This window comes from Salarias fasciatus, chromosome 15 (genome assembly GCF_902148845.1).
Source record: "Salarias fasciatus chromosome 15, fSalaFa1.1, whole genome shotgun sequence".
Classification (NCBI taxonomy): Eukaryota; Metazoa; Chordata; class Actinopteri; order Blenniiformes; family Blenniidae; genus Salarias; species Salarias fasciatus.
Genome location: NC_043759.1, coordinates 12,269,221 through 12,281,671, shown reverse-complemented (window position 1 = coordinate 12,281,671; position 12,451 = coordinate 12,269,221). Strand labels below are relative to the sequence as shown.

Sequence of the window (12,451 nt, the reverse complement as noted above, 5' to 3'; positions counted from 1 at the left end):
TAAAACAGCTGATAAAATCCTAAATGTTGGTACCAGATGGCAGAGGGACAGATATAAATAAAATAAATAGAAATAAATAGAAATAAAAATCTGTAGTTCCTGATGACACTATATGTTTTTTTGTTTTTTTTTCATAATCGAATTGAGCTCAAAGCTGAGTTAATAATAGTTAATAAACAGTGTCTGAATGAAACACCAGCATGTTGAACCACAGTGGATCCGCTCGGCTGACCTTCACCACAGCCAACACCTAACGGCCTCCTCGCTCAGCGCACACGCCATTCATGTCCAAACGTGCTGCTGTTTCAACGCCGTGTTCAGAGTCACTCCTCCCTCAGGATGAGGCCTCATTCACACCGGCCAGCCCACAGACGTCACCCTTCACTGGTCTGTAAACCCACAGCCAAACCCCAGAAGGGCAGAAGACACAGACATGCATTGTTGGAAACTGCCAAGTGTGTAAAACGGACAAACAACTTTTTGTTTCTCTACATCTTGTTTCCATTTTTATCTTAAAAAAAAAAAAAAATGCTAATTTCAGCGGTTTTGAGGTGGACTCTTCATGTAATTACCTTGTCAATCAGAGGACGCAGCCAGCGCCACCTGCTGCTGTGGTCGATGCTCTTTTCATGTTTGCTCAGCCGTGGTGCTTTTTGTGTGAATCCTTCAATGTTTTCTTCTGTTTACCCCAAAACAAACGGGAGGCCAGTCTCAACAGAAAGCAACATGCATGCTATGGGCCACGACAAAAAGAGCACTTCCACTCATTTTCAATGGATTTTCAATTAAGAAAACAATCACAAGAACTTGATTTGGTTACGAAACGTCACTTACTCTATGTAGAAGCAAGGTACATTTTTTTCTGTCTTTACAATCATTGGAAGCGATGCAGACCCGTGCAAGATCACTAATCGGTAACACCCGTCAGCAGTCGACACGGCGTTCACTATAAGAACGCACCAAGAACAAAACCAGAGTGCGTTCCAGAGTGTTGACCCAGAAATGCTAAATGCAAGCGACAACACGCCAGTCCGATCCAGAGTTTTGAGAGCTATTGGCCCGCGTTGGGACCGTGGGATTCGACGCCGTCCGTCCAGCCAAACCCAGCTCTGATTGGAAACAGCTGTTGGCGGAGCGCACAAGTGACATGTGTACATACACAACAACACACTGACACAAGCAAAACGAAGAGTGCAGTGCTTAATCGGATTAGTCGCTGCAACAGTTACTTCATCTCAGCCACCAATAGAGGTTTGCAGACAGGAATGGAATGGACGCACAAAGGAAGAGCAAAAGACAGGTCTGAGGGCAGGCAGCTGTCTTAATCAGTAGCTGACACCAAAAGGTGGTGTTTATCTGTGTTGTCAGGTTCTGAAAAATGTATTTGCTCACATCTGAGAAGTGCAAAACAACCACTGGATCACAATCAGGACTGTTCCTTGTTTGACCCTACTGATGCATGCAGCTGTCAGGATACCGTTAAATATACTCATAATGAATTATTGTTCTTGGATTCTCAGAAACATACATCAGGTTCACATGTTTATCTGTTTTTAATGGGCATCTTTCTTCCAGTTGAAGCAATTTATCAACTCACAACATGCTTTGCACCCCTCCTGTGAGCACGTTTCTTGAATTACACATCATCATGGTTGTTCAGCCAATATTTTCATGCTATATTTGGCACTTGTAGCGAGAAACATATAACTGCAGTGATTTATTTACAACACAACAAGGGGAAATTGTCTTGGTACTCAAAATGCTACAAGACATACAAGGCTGTATCGCACTAAAATTCTCTGATAAGGCTTTTCTCATATTCCTGATTTAGATTTGTTCTTAAGAGTCTGGACCATGTTTAGAGACTGAGAGGTTAATCCAGGTTAGGTTTGAAGACATAAGCTGTTCAAAACTGTTTGTATTGAACCTCATCGAGGACTAATTTCAAGACGGTGAGTCTAGCTTAGAAAATCTATAAGTTCCTGTCCAGTTCTCAAGAGTCCAGGACGAATTTCAAGTAATCGGTTGAGTTTAGACAGTTTGAATCTGTTGTGAAGTTTATGAGTTTAGTTTCAAGGATGTGTGTTTAGTTTAAAGTCTAATTAATGAAAGAGGCTGAGGCTGAATGTCCAAGCGAGGTCATTGGGTCAGGACAGGAAAATCAAGCAAAATTGAAATTGAAATTGGTCGAACAAACTGAAAAGAAAGGCCTTTTTTATAGTTTCTCCAATGATAATGGTAATATAACATAACTTCATGTTGAAATTGTTTAAATCGAAAACAAAAAGGCTCAATCTGAAAAGGCAGACAGTTCTCGTATGTAAGCCCAGGGTCTTAATCTTTGACTAGGTCATCTGTCTTGCTGCTGTAAATGGATGATTTAGCAGGAACAGCTGTTTTTCACTGGAATAAATAGAAATCTGAGAGAACACGGGTGATTTTCACAGTTACAGATGGTATAGATAAACACGAAAACAACACGGTAGCACCTGTTAGCCATGTCTGAAGTGTTGATACTTCTGGCTGTTATAAATTCGTCATGAGGATTTTTCTTTTTCTTTTTTCCTTTTCATATATCAGTCTTCCAGTGTGGAAGTCTGAGATGACTTGAACTGTGAGTTGTTTCAGACTAGATGAGAGAGCAAGTAACTAATTTTTATTTGGTGACCGGTTTTGCCCTGTAAATCCAAAATCTCTTACATAAATCTATTTTTCAGGTCTGTTGTGTTTTCTGGATGATCTTTCTCAGTGCCATCCATATAAATACAGGAAATCTGTTCAAACAATGAGTAGATATTGGCGACACTGCAGACGTACCTTTAGGCCCAGCAGGTCCGACATCTCCTTTATCTCCGTGCATGCCGTCATCCCCGACAGACCCTTTGATTCCCCGGGGGCCCTGGATGCCTTTTTCACCAATAAGTCCTGATTGAACAAACATACAAATGTCAAAAAAAAAAAAAAAAAAAAAAAAGAGTGAGGGTGTGTTGAACAGGGTGGCCTGTTGAATAATCTATGTTCAGTTTAAGAAAAATGTACATTAAAGAGTCCAAGATCTCATTTACTGGAAAGTATAAGGAGTTACTGCTGAGTCTACTGGGCTTTATTTCTGATCAACACTTCTACAAAATCTTCTTATTTAGTATTAAAAAATGGTTAACAACCCGGGCTGAGTCTGTTCTGTATAACAGCAAGTTTCCCCCTGGGTGGATTAATACTGACTGCCCTCCTCAAAGTTGGAAGTAAACTTCAGTATTACCTAAAAACACTAAAGACCTCACACATACTCTTTGCACAGTTCACCAGTGTGCTTTATTATTGGCAGCCAGAAAGGAGCCACTGAGTCAGTACAAGGATGCAAACTTGGTGAAACACTGATCCTGAAACAAGCTTGTAAAATAATGTTGAAATCTTTTAGAAGAGCGCAGATGAAGGTGGTGGATGTGCTGCTAATAGTCTTTCCTTTGTTCGGCCATCCGTCACTGACCCAACCCTAAAAGCGTCAACGTCTTTAAGAACTCACTCTATCCCACAATGAAAACAGTATTTACAGTACGCACACTTGAATGTCCAATAGATTAATGAGTTATTGATTGTAAAGTTTCTCTCGAACGTCGTTGTGCTGCGATATGCTCTGATTACACCGTTGTGTAAGTGTTCACAAATGTGAATGAAATAATTAGACCAGATGCTCTGAAGCCAGAAACACAAAATAAACTGGTGATGGATGAAGTCATGTAACTCAATTCAACTGAAAAAAAAAAAAAGGAAAAAAAAACCACTGGGGGAAAAAAACTCTACAAATCACAGTTCAGTTTGGATCCGATGCAGGAGTGTGTTTTAGTGTTCTGCACGTCAGTCCAACTGGATCATTCGAGAAGCCTAGGAGGATTTCCACAGGCTGGATCAGAAGATGAATGTTCTTTGGCTTTGGTGCAAATGGAGCAACATCAGTACATGTGGTGCAATACAGTCACAGCAGGGAGTCCCGGGTTAGAGGCACGATTAATAGTATTTGTCAACATTTAAAAAAAAAAAAAAAAGAACTTGCTTATCTTATTTCTCTTTACGTCCTTAGTCTTTCCAAAATGAGATTTTAGTACCACATTACCAAAGTCAGGGAGTCAATCGTATCTATTTATTGAAGTTAAGGTCATGGCTAGAGCTCAATCCCAATGTATTATTTTATTTAAAGATTGTAAGACATGTTTTCTGTTTAATGGGTAGTGGCTTCACTCTGTAGGAAAAAGCTGTGTGAGTGTAGAGCAAAGCAAAGCAAAGCAAAGCAAAGCAAAGCAAAGCGAAGCAGTCTCATTCTGAGCGACTAAACTGAGTTCTGTTGCGAACCCTACCGGAGGCAATACTCTGTGAAGCCTCTGTGTTTATGCAGCTGCCTGCTGCCCCAAACCGATGACATGCCAGCCCCCATTTACTGCGCTGAATACACGCTCCTTCAACACACACCTCGCACTGGGTCGCCTTTAAAGATTGAAAGTATGACTTCATTTAGTACTGAGATGGCTGAAGCGATGAAATGAGTGTCAGGTCAACAATATTGATTCACCCGTTCACAGAAATACTGAAATACTGTCGTGTTGTTACATAAATTCTGTGATGGAGTGATGTTTAATTCACTGTTCGGAGCCTTCCCTGTGGATATATGTCACGGTTGTCGGATAGTGCAGTGGTGTAGTGGTTGGCTCTCATAGAGAGAGAAATGTGGTTCAGAGAAGGTTCGGGACTTTCTGCTGAAGTTTGGACGCTCGCTCTCAGGGATAATTGTGGGTGTGAATGTGAGTGTTTGTGATTATCAGTCTCTCTGATGAACTGTACCCAAACTTTTTCCCGAGTGAGCAGCGATTCCAGCCCCTCTTGTGCTAAGTTCAATAAGGCAAACATTAAAAATAAATTGACTGGAGATTGTGTGTCACTGTCAGAAAAGCTTCCACAGCATATGGACCGGGATTGTTTGTTATATATACAGCTTTCCTGCTGCTCCTTTTACAGTCAAATGTATGGTTCCTGTTATTAATAATCCCAAGATGAAAAAAAAAAGAGATTAAGTCCAAGACAAACTGCCGAACCTGAACCCCGAGGAGACTCGGAGGTAATTTGTCCTCTGAGGCTTCTCTCTAAAGAGCAAATTCTAGCAAACACTGGGGGTTGTTTTGATCCCGGGGAAGGTCGAGTTCCATTCACGTTGCCATGTTTTCATGCTAAAACACAATAAGGAGGCCTTTTCTTTCTTCCCTGCAGTTAGAAATTCTTTTGATTAACTTTTTCCTGGAACTACGGCAGCAGTAGAGGGGGTTTCCCTCTCAGCAGCAAGATAATGCTTCTTGGAAATGTTCATCGGCCAGGGAATGTAGGACGAAAGATGGGAGGGGGGATGATGATTCAAGAGGTACCAAGCTGGCCTGCGTCCCACAACATCTGGATTCAAATTGTTGTTATTTGTATTGTTGAAAAATTGTAATTTAATGGTCCTGAGGTGCCGAATCTGCCCGCATGATGGTTCGAGAGGCTTTACCTGCAAGACAGAGACAGATGACGCGTCCCACTGGCTCCGTGTGAAAATAAACCCCCATCCAAACGCCGGGGCCTTGTTTTCGTAGGTGGATTTACACAAGCTTTAACTCTCCGTGCTCGCTGCGTTATTAATGCAACTGACTTTAATCACAAAAGCAGAGCGAGCAGCACAGGCTGCGCTCTGATTTATGCAAAAAGGTGTCCCGGTTTTCACTTGTCAGGCCACACAGAGGAGCGGCGGTTAGCTCTTATACATCAAAACATCTCACAATTACTCCTGGTTAAAGTCTGCATTTAGAGCCTTTTCTTAGTGGAGACAGAATCCCCCCCACGTACAGCCAGATTTCTCTCGCAATGCAAAAAATAACTGTGTTAAAGGTCAATTGATGACTTTTAAAATTGCCCCTGCAATCCTAAATTGGATGTAGTAGTATAGAAAATATAGGATTTTCAGTTTAACTCACCTCTTAAGCCAGTCAGCCCAGGGGCCCCTGGTGGCCCCAGTTCGCCATTGTCACCCTTTTCTCCCTTTGGCCCTGGTGGTCCTACACATACAAGAAAAAAAATCAATAAGAAGGAATCAGAAGACTGAACGCAGCAAAATATATCAATGATTCAAGTGTTGAATTGAAGATTTCAGCATGTTTTGTTGTTGCCATGATGGACATGGAGCAAGTTTTGATGAAGAAAATGATGAAAACTCAAATAATCTCAAAGAATAAACCGTTACACTGCATTTATTATTACAGCAAAGGAAACATTTATACTGAAGCAAAAAATTCTGCATCTAGAAACACAAAGATACTAAACCACACAAACACAAATAGTTCATTTAATGCAATCCTATGGAAAAAATCAAAGGATTAGACACTGGATCAGATGCTCGTTTTCCATTCAAGAGAAGGTGTTTCATATTACCATCATCATTTGATCTGCCATAAAAAAGGTAATAATACAAATCAACAGTGACCTTTTCTTTGTGATTGTAGCCAGTTAAGCTGCGTGATTATGGAGAACAAGAAAGAATCATGTCGATTATCACCTGAAAATTGGGTCACATTTCACCAGACACGTAATTTCTGCAGATAAAAGCTTTGTTAACGTCATCAAACTCCAGAGGCTTCGGGATTTATTGTGGATCTTATCGAGCACAGACACACAGAGCGACGCAGCAGCCAAACTATGGCCAAACCCTCTCTGACAAGCGTACGGTCCCAGGATTTAGTCCAAATGTTTGTTGTACTTGGATTATTCCGGAGAGAGGGTGGGTGAAAAAAAAGTCATATAATGAGTGAATGAGAGCGACAGAGAGGTCTGGCTACAATGGGAACCACATGTTTAACACACTGAAGCTTGTGAGAATGCTTAGACATTGAGAATTTGCTGTTGCGCACCGATGTTTGACTAATTTTTTTGTCTAATTTGCAGATTTGAGACGCCGGCCGGCTTTGAGATACAGATCTGCTCCGTGTTGCCTTGAGCTGCTTCTCAACTGCACACACCCAACTGGAGACAGCAGGTCACGAGGTCGCGAAAAGGTCGAGAGGAGAGCGCAGAGCGGGTGTCAGGAATTCTCTACATCCTTGTAAGGATGAAGACTAAGTTTTATGGGAGAGTGCTGACATTCATGTCATAGCTTCAGTTCCATCATTTTGTGTTTTGCGATAAAAGTGAATCTTCAACGCCTGTGAGATTTTGAAAACAGCATAAAGCAACTTCAGGATTCCATGAAAATTACATTTTGCTTGTGTGTTTATTGTTCAATAACCTCACATGAGCCAGTGAGATGAGTGATATCTCCAGTCCATGAGGGCCAGATCGGAACTTTGATCACAGCATCAATATCAATCAGCTTTCTGCTTCTCATTCTTCTATCACAACATTTATGGTTTTGCCTCAAGAAGAATCAGATCAAGTTGAACTTTTCAACATGGAGATTAAATCTGAAAAGTTTACTGGAAAGCTCTCAGTGCTTCAGACAAGCAATCAAGTGCACAGAAACTATTGAACGCATGCAAATCCCCTGGGTCTAAGAGCACACTGGGCAGACTTGAACTTCCAGAAATGTTTACAACCAACTGAATAGACTAAAAGAGGCCAAAGCATCAAATTCTCTATTTTCACATTGAGTGAAATCCATCACTGTGATATGATACAAAACCATTCAATCCAATATTATCTCCAATTTAAAAAAAATTGGAAAAAGAAAAATTAAAAAACTGCAGAAACTGATAACAGAAATATGTATGTATAGGTCATACTATCCACTTTTTCGTTATTAAAGGAAAGTTATAAACATTATTAATCTCCTGGCTCTCTGAGTCGCCTCTGTCCTTCAGGATAACAGTGTTTGAACAGTAACACGTCCTGACAGCCCCGTCAGAATCAGCCGGACGACGCATGACGGCTCGGTCCAGGAGGACAACGCCAGACACGAACGTCTATCCTGTGCTGTAAATCCAGCGCAGCATGAAGCTGCAGCGTGTCGTGTTTTGTTTCCCAGGCAGGTGTGCAGCTGAGCAGAGCCATAACACGGTGACACGACAGCATGTATGTCAAACATAGGAGGAGACGAGGAGCGCCTCGTAAAATTCTTCACAATAACACATGACGAGAAGTATTAACTTAGTCCGTGTTATTTGGACGCGAGAGTGACGTTTAACAAAGAACAGATGGACGAAGCTGTGGTCAGAACAGAGTTACAAGTTTACTGATGTTTCTAATTTAAGTGGACCAGCATGTACTTTAACAGAAAGTCATGTAGTACACCGAATTTTGGTTGAATGGGTACTGTCACAGAGACGTTTACTTCACCTTCCACAGAAAAAATTCAATTAATCAGGTCAGTATATCCACATCACACGTCATCCCCATGAATTTATTAGAGCCTTATTGAAAATCCTCAAGAGGTTTGGTTAGGGGATTTTTTTTTTTTTCTAATCACAAATTCCTTCAAGAATGAATCTCTCTAATATAGAGAAATTGCAACCATTCCTCCATGGATCCACCCTGTGAAAAGATGAGAATATTGGGAGAACATGGCTTTGACCCGAGTGCCTTCAAGGAAATACACTGAGGGAAATATGCTTGTAAATGTAAACCTTTAGGCCTGCATATTTCACTCCCGTCTCTTGGCCCAGGTGGGTGGGCCTGAATAAAATCATCAAGTCTTCTGACGACACAACGGTGGTGGGGCTGATCGCTGGAGAGAATGATTCAGCTAACCGGGATGAGGTCCTTCGTCTGGGAAAGTGGTGTTCAGTGAACAACCTGTCACTGAACTCTACCAAAACCAAGGAGCTCATCCAGGAGGACTTCAGGAAGGACAGAGCTGCCCCTCCACCCCTTTTTTAACAATGTCTCTCTGTTAAAAGCAAGCTATTCCTTCAAAAAGGTAAAAGAGCTGTAATAAACAAAACAATGATAGGTGTAAGTCATTATTGGCTCATTTCTTTAAAATGTTCTTGAATGAACATATTTTATTTGTAAAACATGTGTTTCAAACAACGTTCTGTACAACGGGAAGCCTACTGCAATCTTACAGTAAAAGCATCAATTCACACAAGTGCCTAAGAAAGTCCAGTCCACACTCTTCGGACTGCATATGTGAACTGAAAAAGCACACCAAAAATGTCCAACTCCTGCTTCTATAACACTACACCAGTTTGTATTTTTAGCATGACTTCATGTGGGATTTATGCAGACATATATTATTAAAGTCCAACCAGCCTCCTCTGTGTGCATCGCTCTTTTAGGGCGTTTTATGAGTTCCCTAATAGCTGACATGTGGTTTCATCTTCACAACAGGGACCAACACCTCGGAAAACCACGAGCGGCTTCAGTCCGACCGTGATCGACGACCTGCTGCTTGTGTGTTTCAGCTAAGGCCTGGTCGTGAGTGTCGGCAGATTTCTGACCATGAACACAGAGAAGCTAGATCCATGTGGACACACACCTCCTGCATCCACAGCGCTGTCAAATTGAAAGATAGCTGTGAAACCTAAGTAGATGGCACTTACTTCATCCCAATTACAGTTTTTCACAATTGCTAAAACACTAAACCCCATTGCCTGAAACAAACTCTCAGTGGCCTAAACTCATTTTTCGAATCAAACACTCTTTTGGCAAAAACTTAAACACTGTTCAGGTCCTATGCTCAATTTTCAAAACCGATCTGCTCTTTTTGCAAAACCTTAGACACATTCTCAGTCACTAAACACATTTCACAACATTTTTGCAAAATTGTACTCACTGGCAGCAAAATGTGAACACAACTCCAACACAACTGTCATCTTTTACACACAACAACTCAAAACTGAACACACATATTTCTAATGATGTGATCAGACCAAGTGTGCACAAAGACAAGATGCTGGAGACTGAATCTCCAGGACCGTGACCATGCAGTAGTGTGCTTTTGTTTTGTTTGTTTTGTATTTATTTTTTGTTATGACGGTCAATTTAGATATCACTTTGACTTAGATGGGGTTTTTTTTCTAAATGCATTTCAAATACGTAAAATAAAAATTTTCTGTGCACTACACACTCTGAAAACTGCTGGGTTGCTGTAAAAATAACCCACATTGAGTGGAATTGCTGACCCAGCGCTGGGCCCAAAAGGGACCGAGCCAAAGCTGGGTTATTTCTACCCAGCAGCCGTTTGGGCTGAAGAGTTGACCCTGATGCTGGGTTAAGATTTATCAGCGGGTCTGGGAAGGTTACTTTACAGTAAACATGTAAACCCTCAGAATTCAGAAACACGTGCCCTCTGCCATGCAAGGCTGTCAAACCCTCCACTGGAAGCCAACTGGGGTTCAGTGCAGTTCATTGACATGTAGAGGAAAAGATTTGAACTAAAAACCTTACAACTGCTAAACAACCACTCTACCAACTTAGCCACAGCCACACATGAAAATAAGGAGGGGGATGTCATATGTCTTTTCCTTCTTAGCCATTGCAATATCTTCTGTGAAAACACAGGACTCCAGTTTTCTGTTGCGTTTGTTGCCAGAAGTCTCCAGATGCAAGAAGGAGAAGGAGCTGCAGGAGTGTTCAAAATGGTGATTTTGTTCAAATCATGAACTCACTCTGCTGGGTCGACACAATTCATCTAATTTTGGGTAAAAGTGACCCAATCTGCACAAAATCTAGGGCTACCCAGGAAATGGGTTGGGAAAATAACCCAGCAGGTTTAAAAGTGTGGACTGCTGCTGTGTCCTCAGTTATTTCATGTAGAGTCTAATGAATGAGCTGAGGTGAACATGTTTTTACCTGCTGTGTGTGAGATCTGAACGCATAGTGTGGTTTTGATCACAAGAGAACTGGTTTTGAGGCGATAATTCGATTTTGACAGAAATGTCTCAGGTTTTTGTGAATGTAGTGTGGATTTTTGGATTTGTGTTTAAGGTTTTGAGAAAATGGATGGAGGTTTCAAGAAATGTGTTTTAGCAATTGTGAAAAACTGTAAATGCTGGCAGAGCAGGATTAAAAGTCAACATGGCAGGAGAATATTGGTGAAAGAAGGGAATTGAATGTAAAAGATGAACAAATAGGAGTCCGAAAAATACATTAAGCTAAGAAAGTACAACTCCATGACTTTCTACTCATGTAAATTCATCAACTGTAATACATTTTTATCTCATTTACTGAAAGTTTTAACTTTTAATTTAGGAATTAAGTCTTATAAAGTTTGACATTTATGTTTATACTCCTAAACTCCTGGATGCTGTGCTATATTACATACCTTATGTTGGACAGTTAATGATTAATAAAGAAAAAAATCAGCACTTTATTATGCTTCCAGCAACGGATGAAAGGCTCTGACAGGACACTCAGATGGGGATCAAGTCAAAGGGTAGGGAAGCAGTAAAAGGTTGAACGGTGGAGAAACCGACAGCCTGAGTCTGAGAAACATCTGTGGTGAGAGGAGAGATAGCCAGAGGGGAAGTTTAGAAGGAAAACCTCTGTATAATTAGATATATATATCCTGATCTTGGACAGCTGGCTGACTAAAATTCAACCACCTTGTCTCTTGCTTCACTGGATCTCCACTGCCAGTGCTGGCCAAATGCAAGCTTCATACACGTATGAAACTGATCTCAGAGAATACTTCATCTTGACAACGATCCCGCAAATACGCTTCCAAGTCAACAGGCTTCAAAAATGTAGAATGGAATATTTAAAACACGAATACACTGTGATTTCTCCTTTGAAAATATTCACGTGACAATTCAGCCACAGATAATAACAATGTCACAGTTATTGGTATCGAAATGTGACAAAACCAGATGTCCGATCCTGAAAGAAACTGTAGCTTCTCACGATTTAAAACATGTGGGAGCTGTAATCAAACTCGTCTGATCAATTTGCCTTTTGTAAGCATGTGTTACTGTAAATCATACCATGTACGATATTTGCTTCACTCATCAAAAAAAAAAAAAAAAAAAAAAAAGACTTCAGGCACTATTTTAAACAGCTTCTCATATTTCTGTCTTTAATTCAGAACAGTAACATGTGTGGCATGACGAGCACGAGTATGAGCCAGAAAGCCATTGAAGACAAACGAAGTGAAAAAAAAGAAGAGAAGAGAAGAGAAGAGAAGAGAAGAGAAGAGAAGAGAAGAGAAGAGAAGAGAAGAGAAGGGAGTAAACATGGATGAAGATGTAAAACCTTTCTTGGCCAAGGTGACAGTGAGCTAACAACAGGCAAATGGTCCGCAGAGCTAAAACTAACGACACGCCGAGTTTTTAGATTTCTCTCTGTATGTAAGCCTCTAAATTTAAACCTACAATTGTTTCCAGGTTCAGGAGAAACGACATCCCACCCACATGTGAAGCAGACACGAGATCAGGGGTCCCGTTCAGTTGGACTTGCCATCAATCAGGCCCGGCCAGCGTCCGCTGCCAGCATTACATCATGGCAT

The 12,451-nt window shown here is 41.0% G+C and overlaps 1 protein-coding gene across 1 annotated transcript in view; it reads right to left on the bottom strand.

Moving 5' to 3' along the window:
• Positions 1 to 12,451, bottom strand: part of scara5 (scavenger receptor class A, member 5 (putative)) — a 54,793-nt gene that overhangs the window by 16,342 nt on the left and 26,000 nt on the right. Inside the window, exons 7-8 of the mRNA XM_030110318.1 lie at positions 5,994 to 6,074; positions 2,818 to 2,925 (exon numbers count right to left, since the gene is read on the bottom strand). Coding sequence (XP_029966178.1) covers positions 2,818 to 2,925; positions 5,994 to 6,074 — 189 coding nt within the window. The remainder of the gene's footprint in view (positions 1 to 2,817; positions 2,926 to 5,993; positions 6,075 to 12,451) is intronic.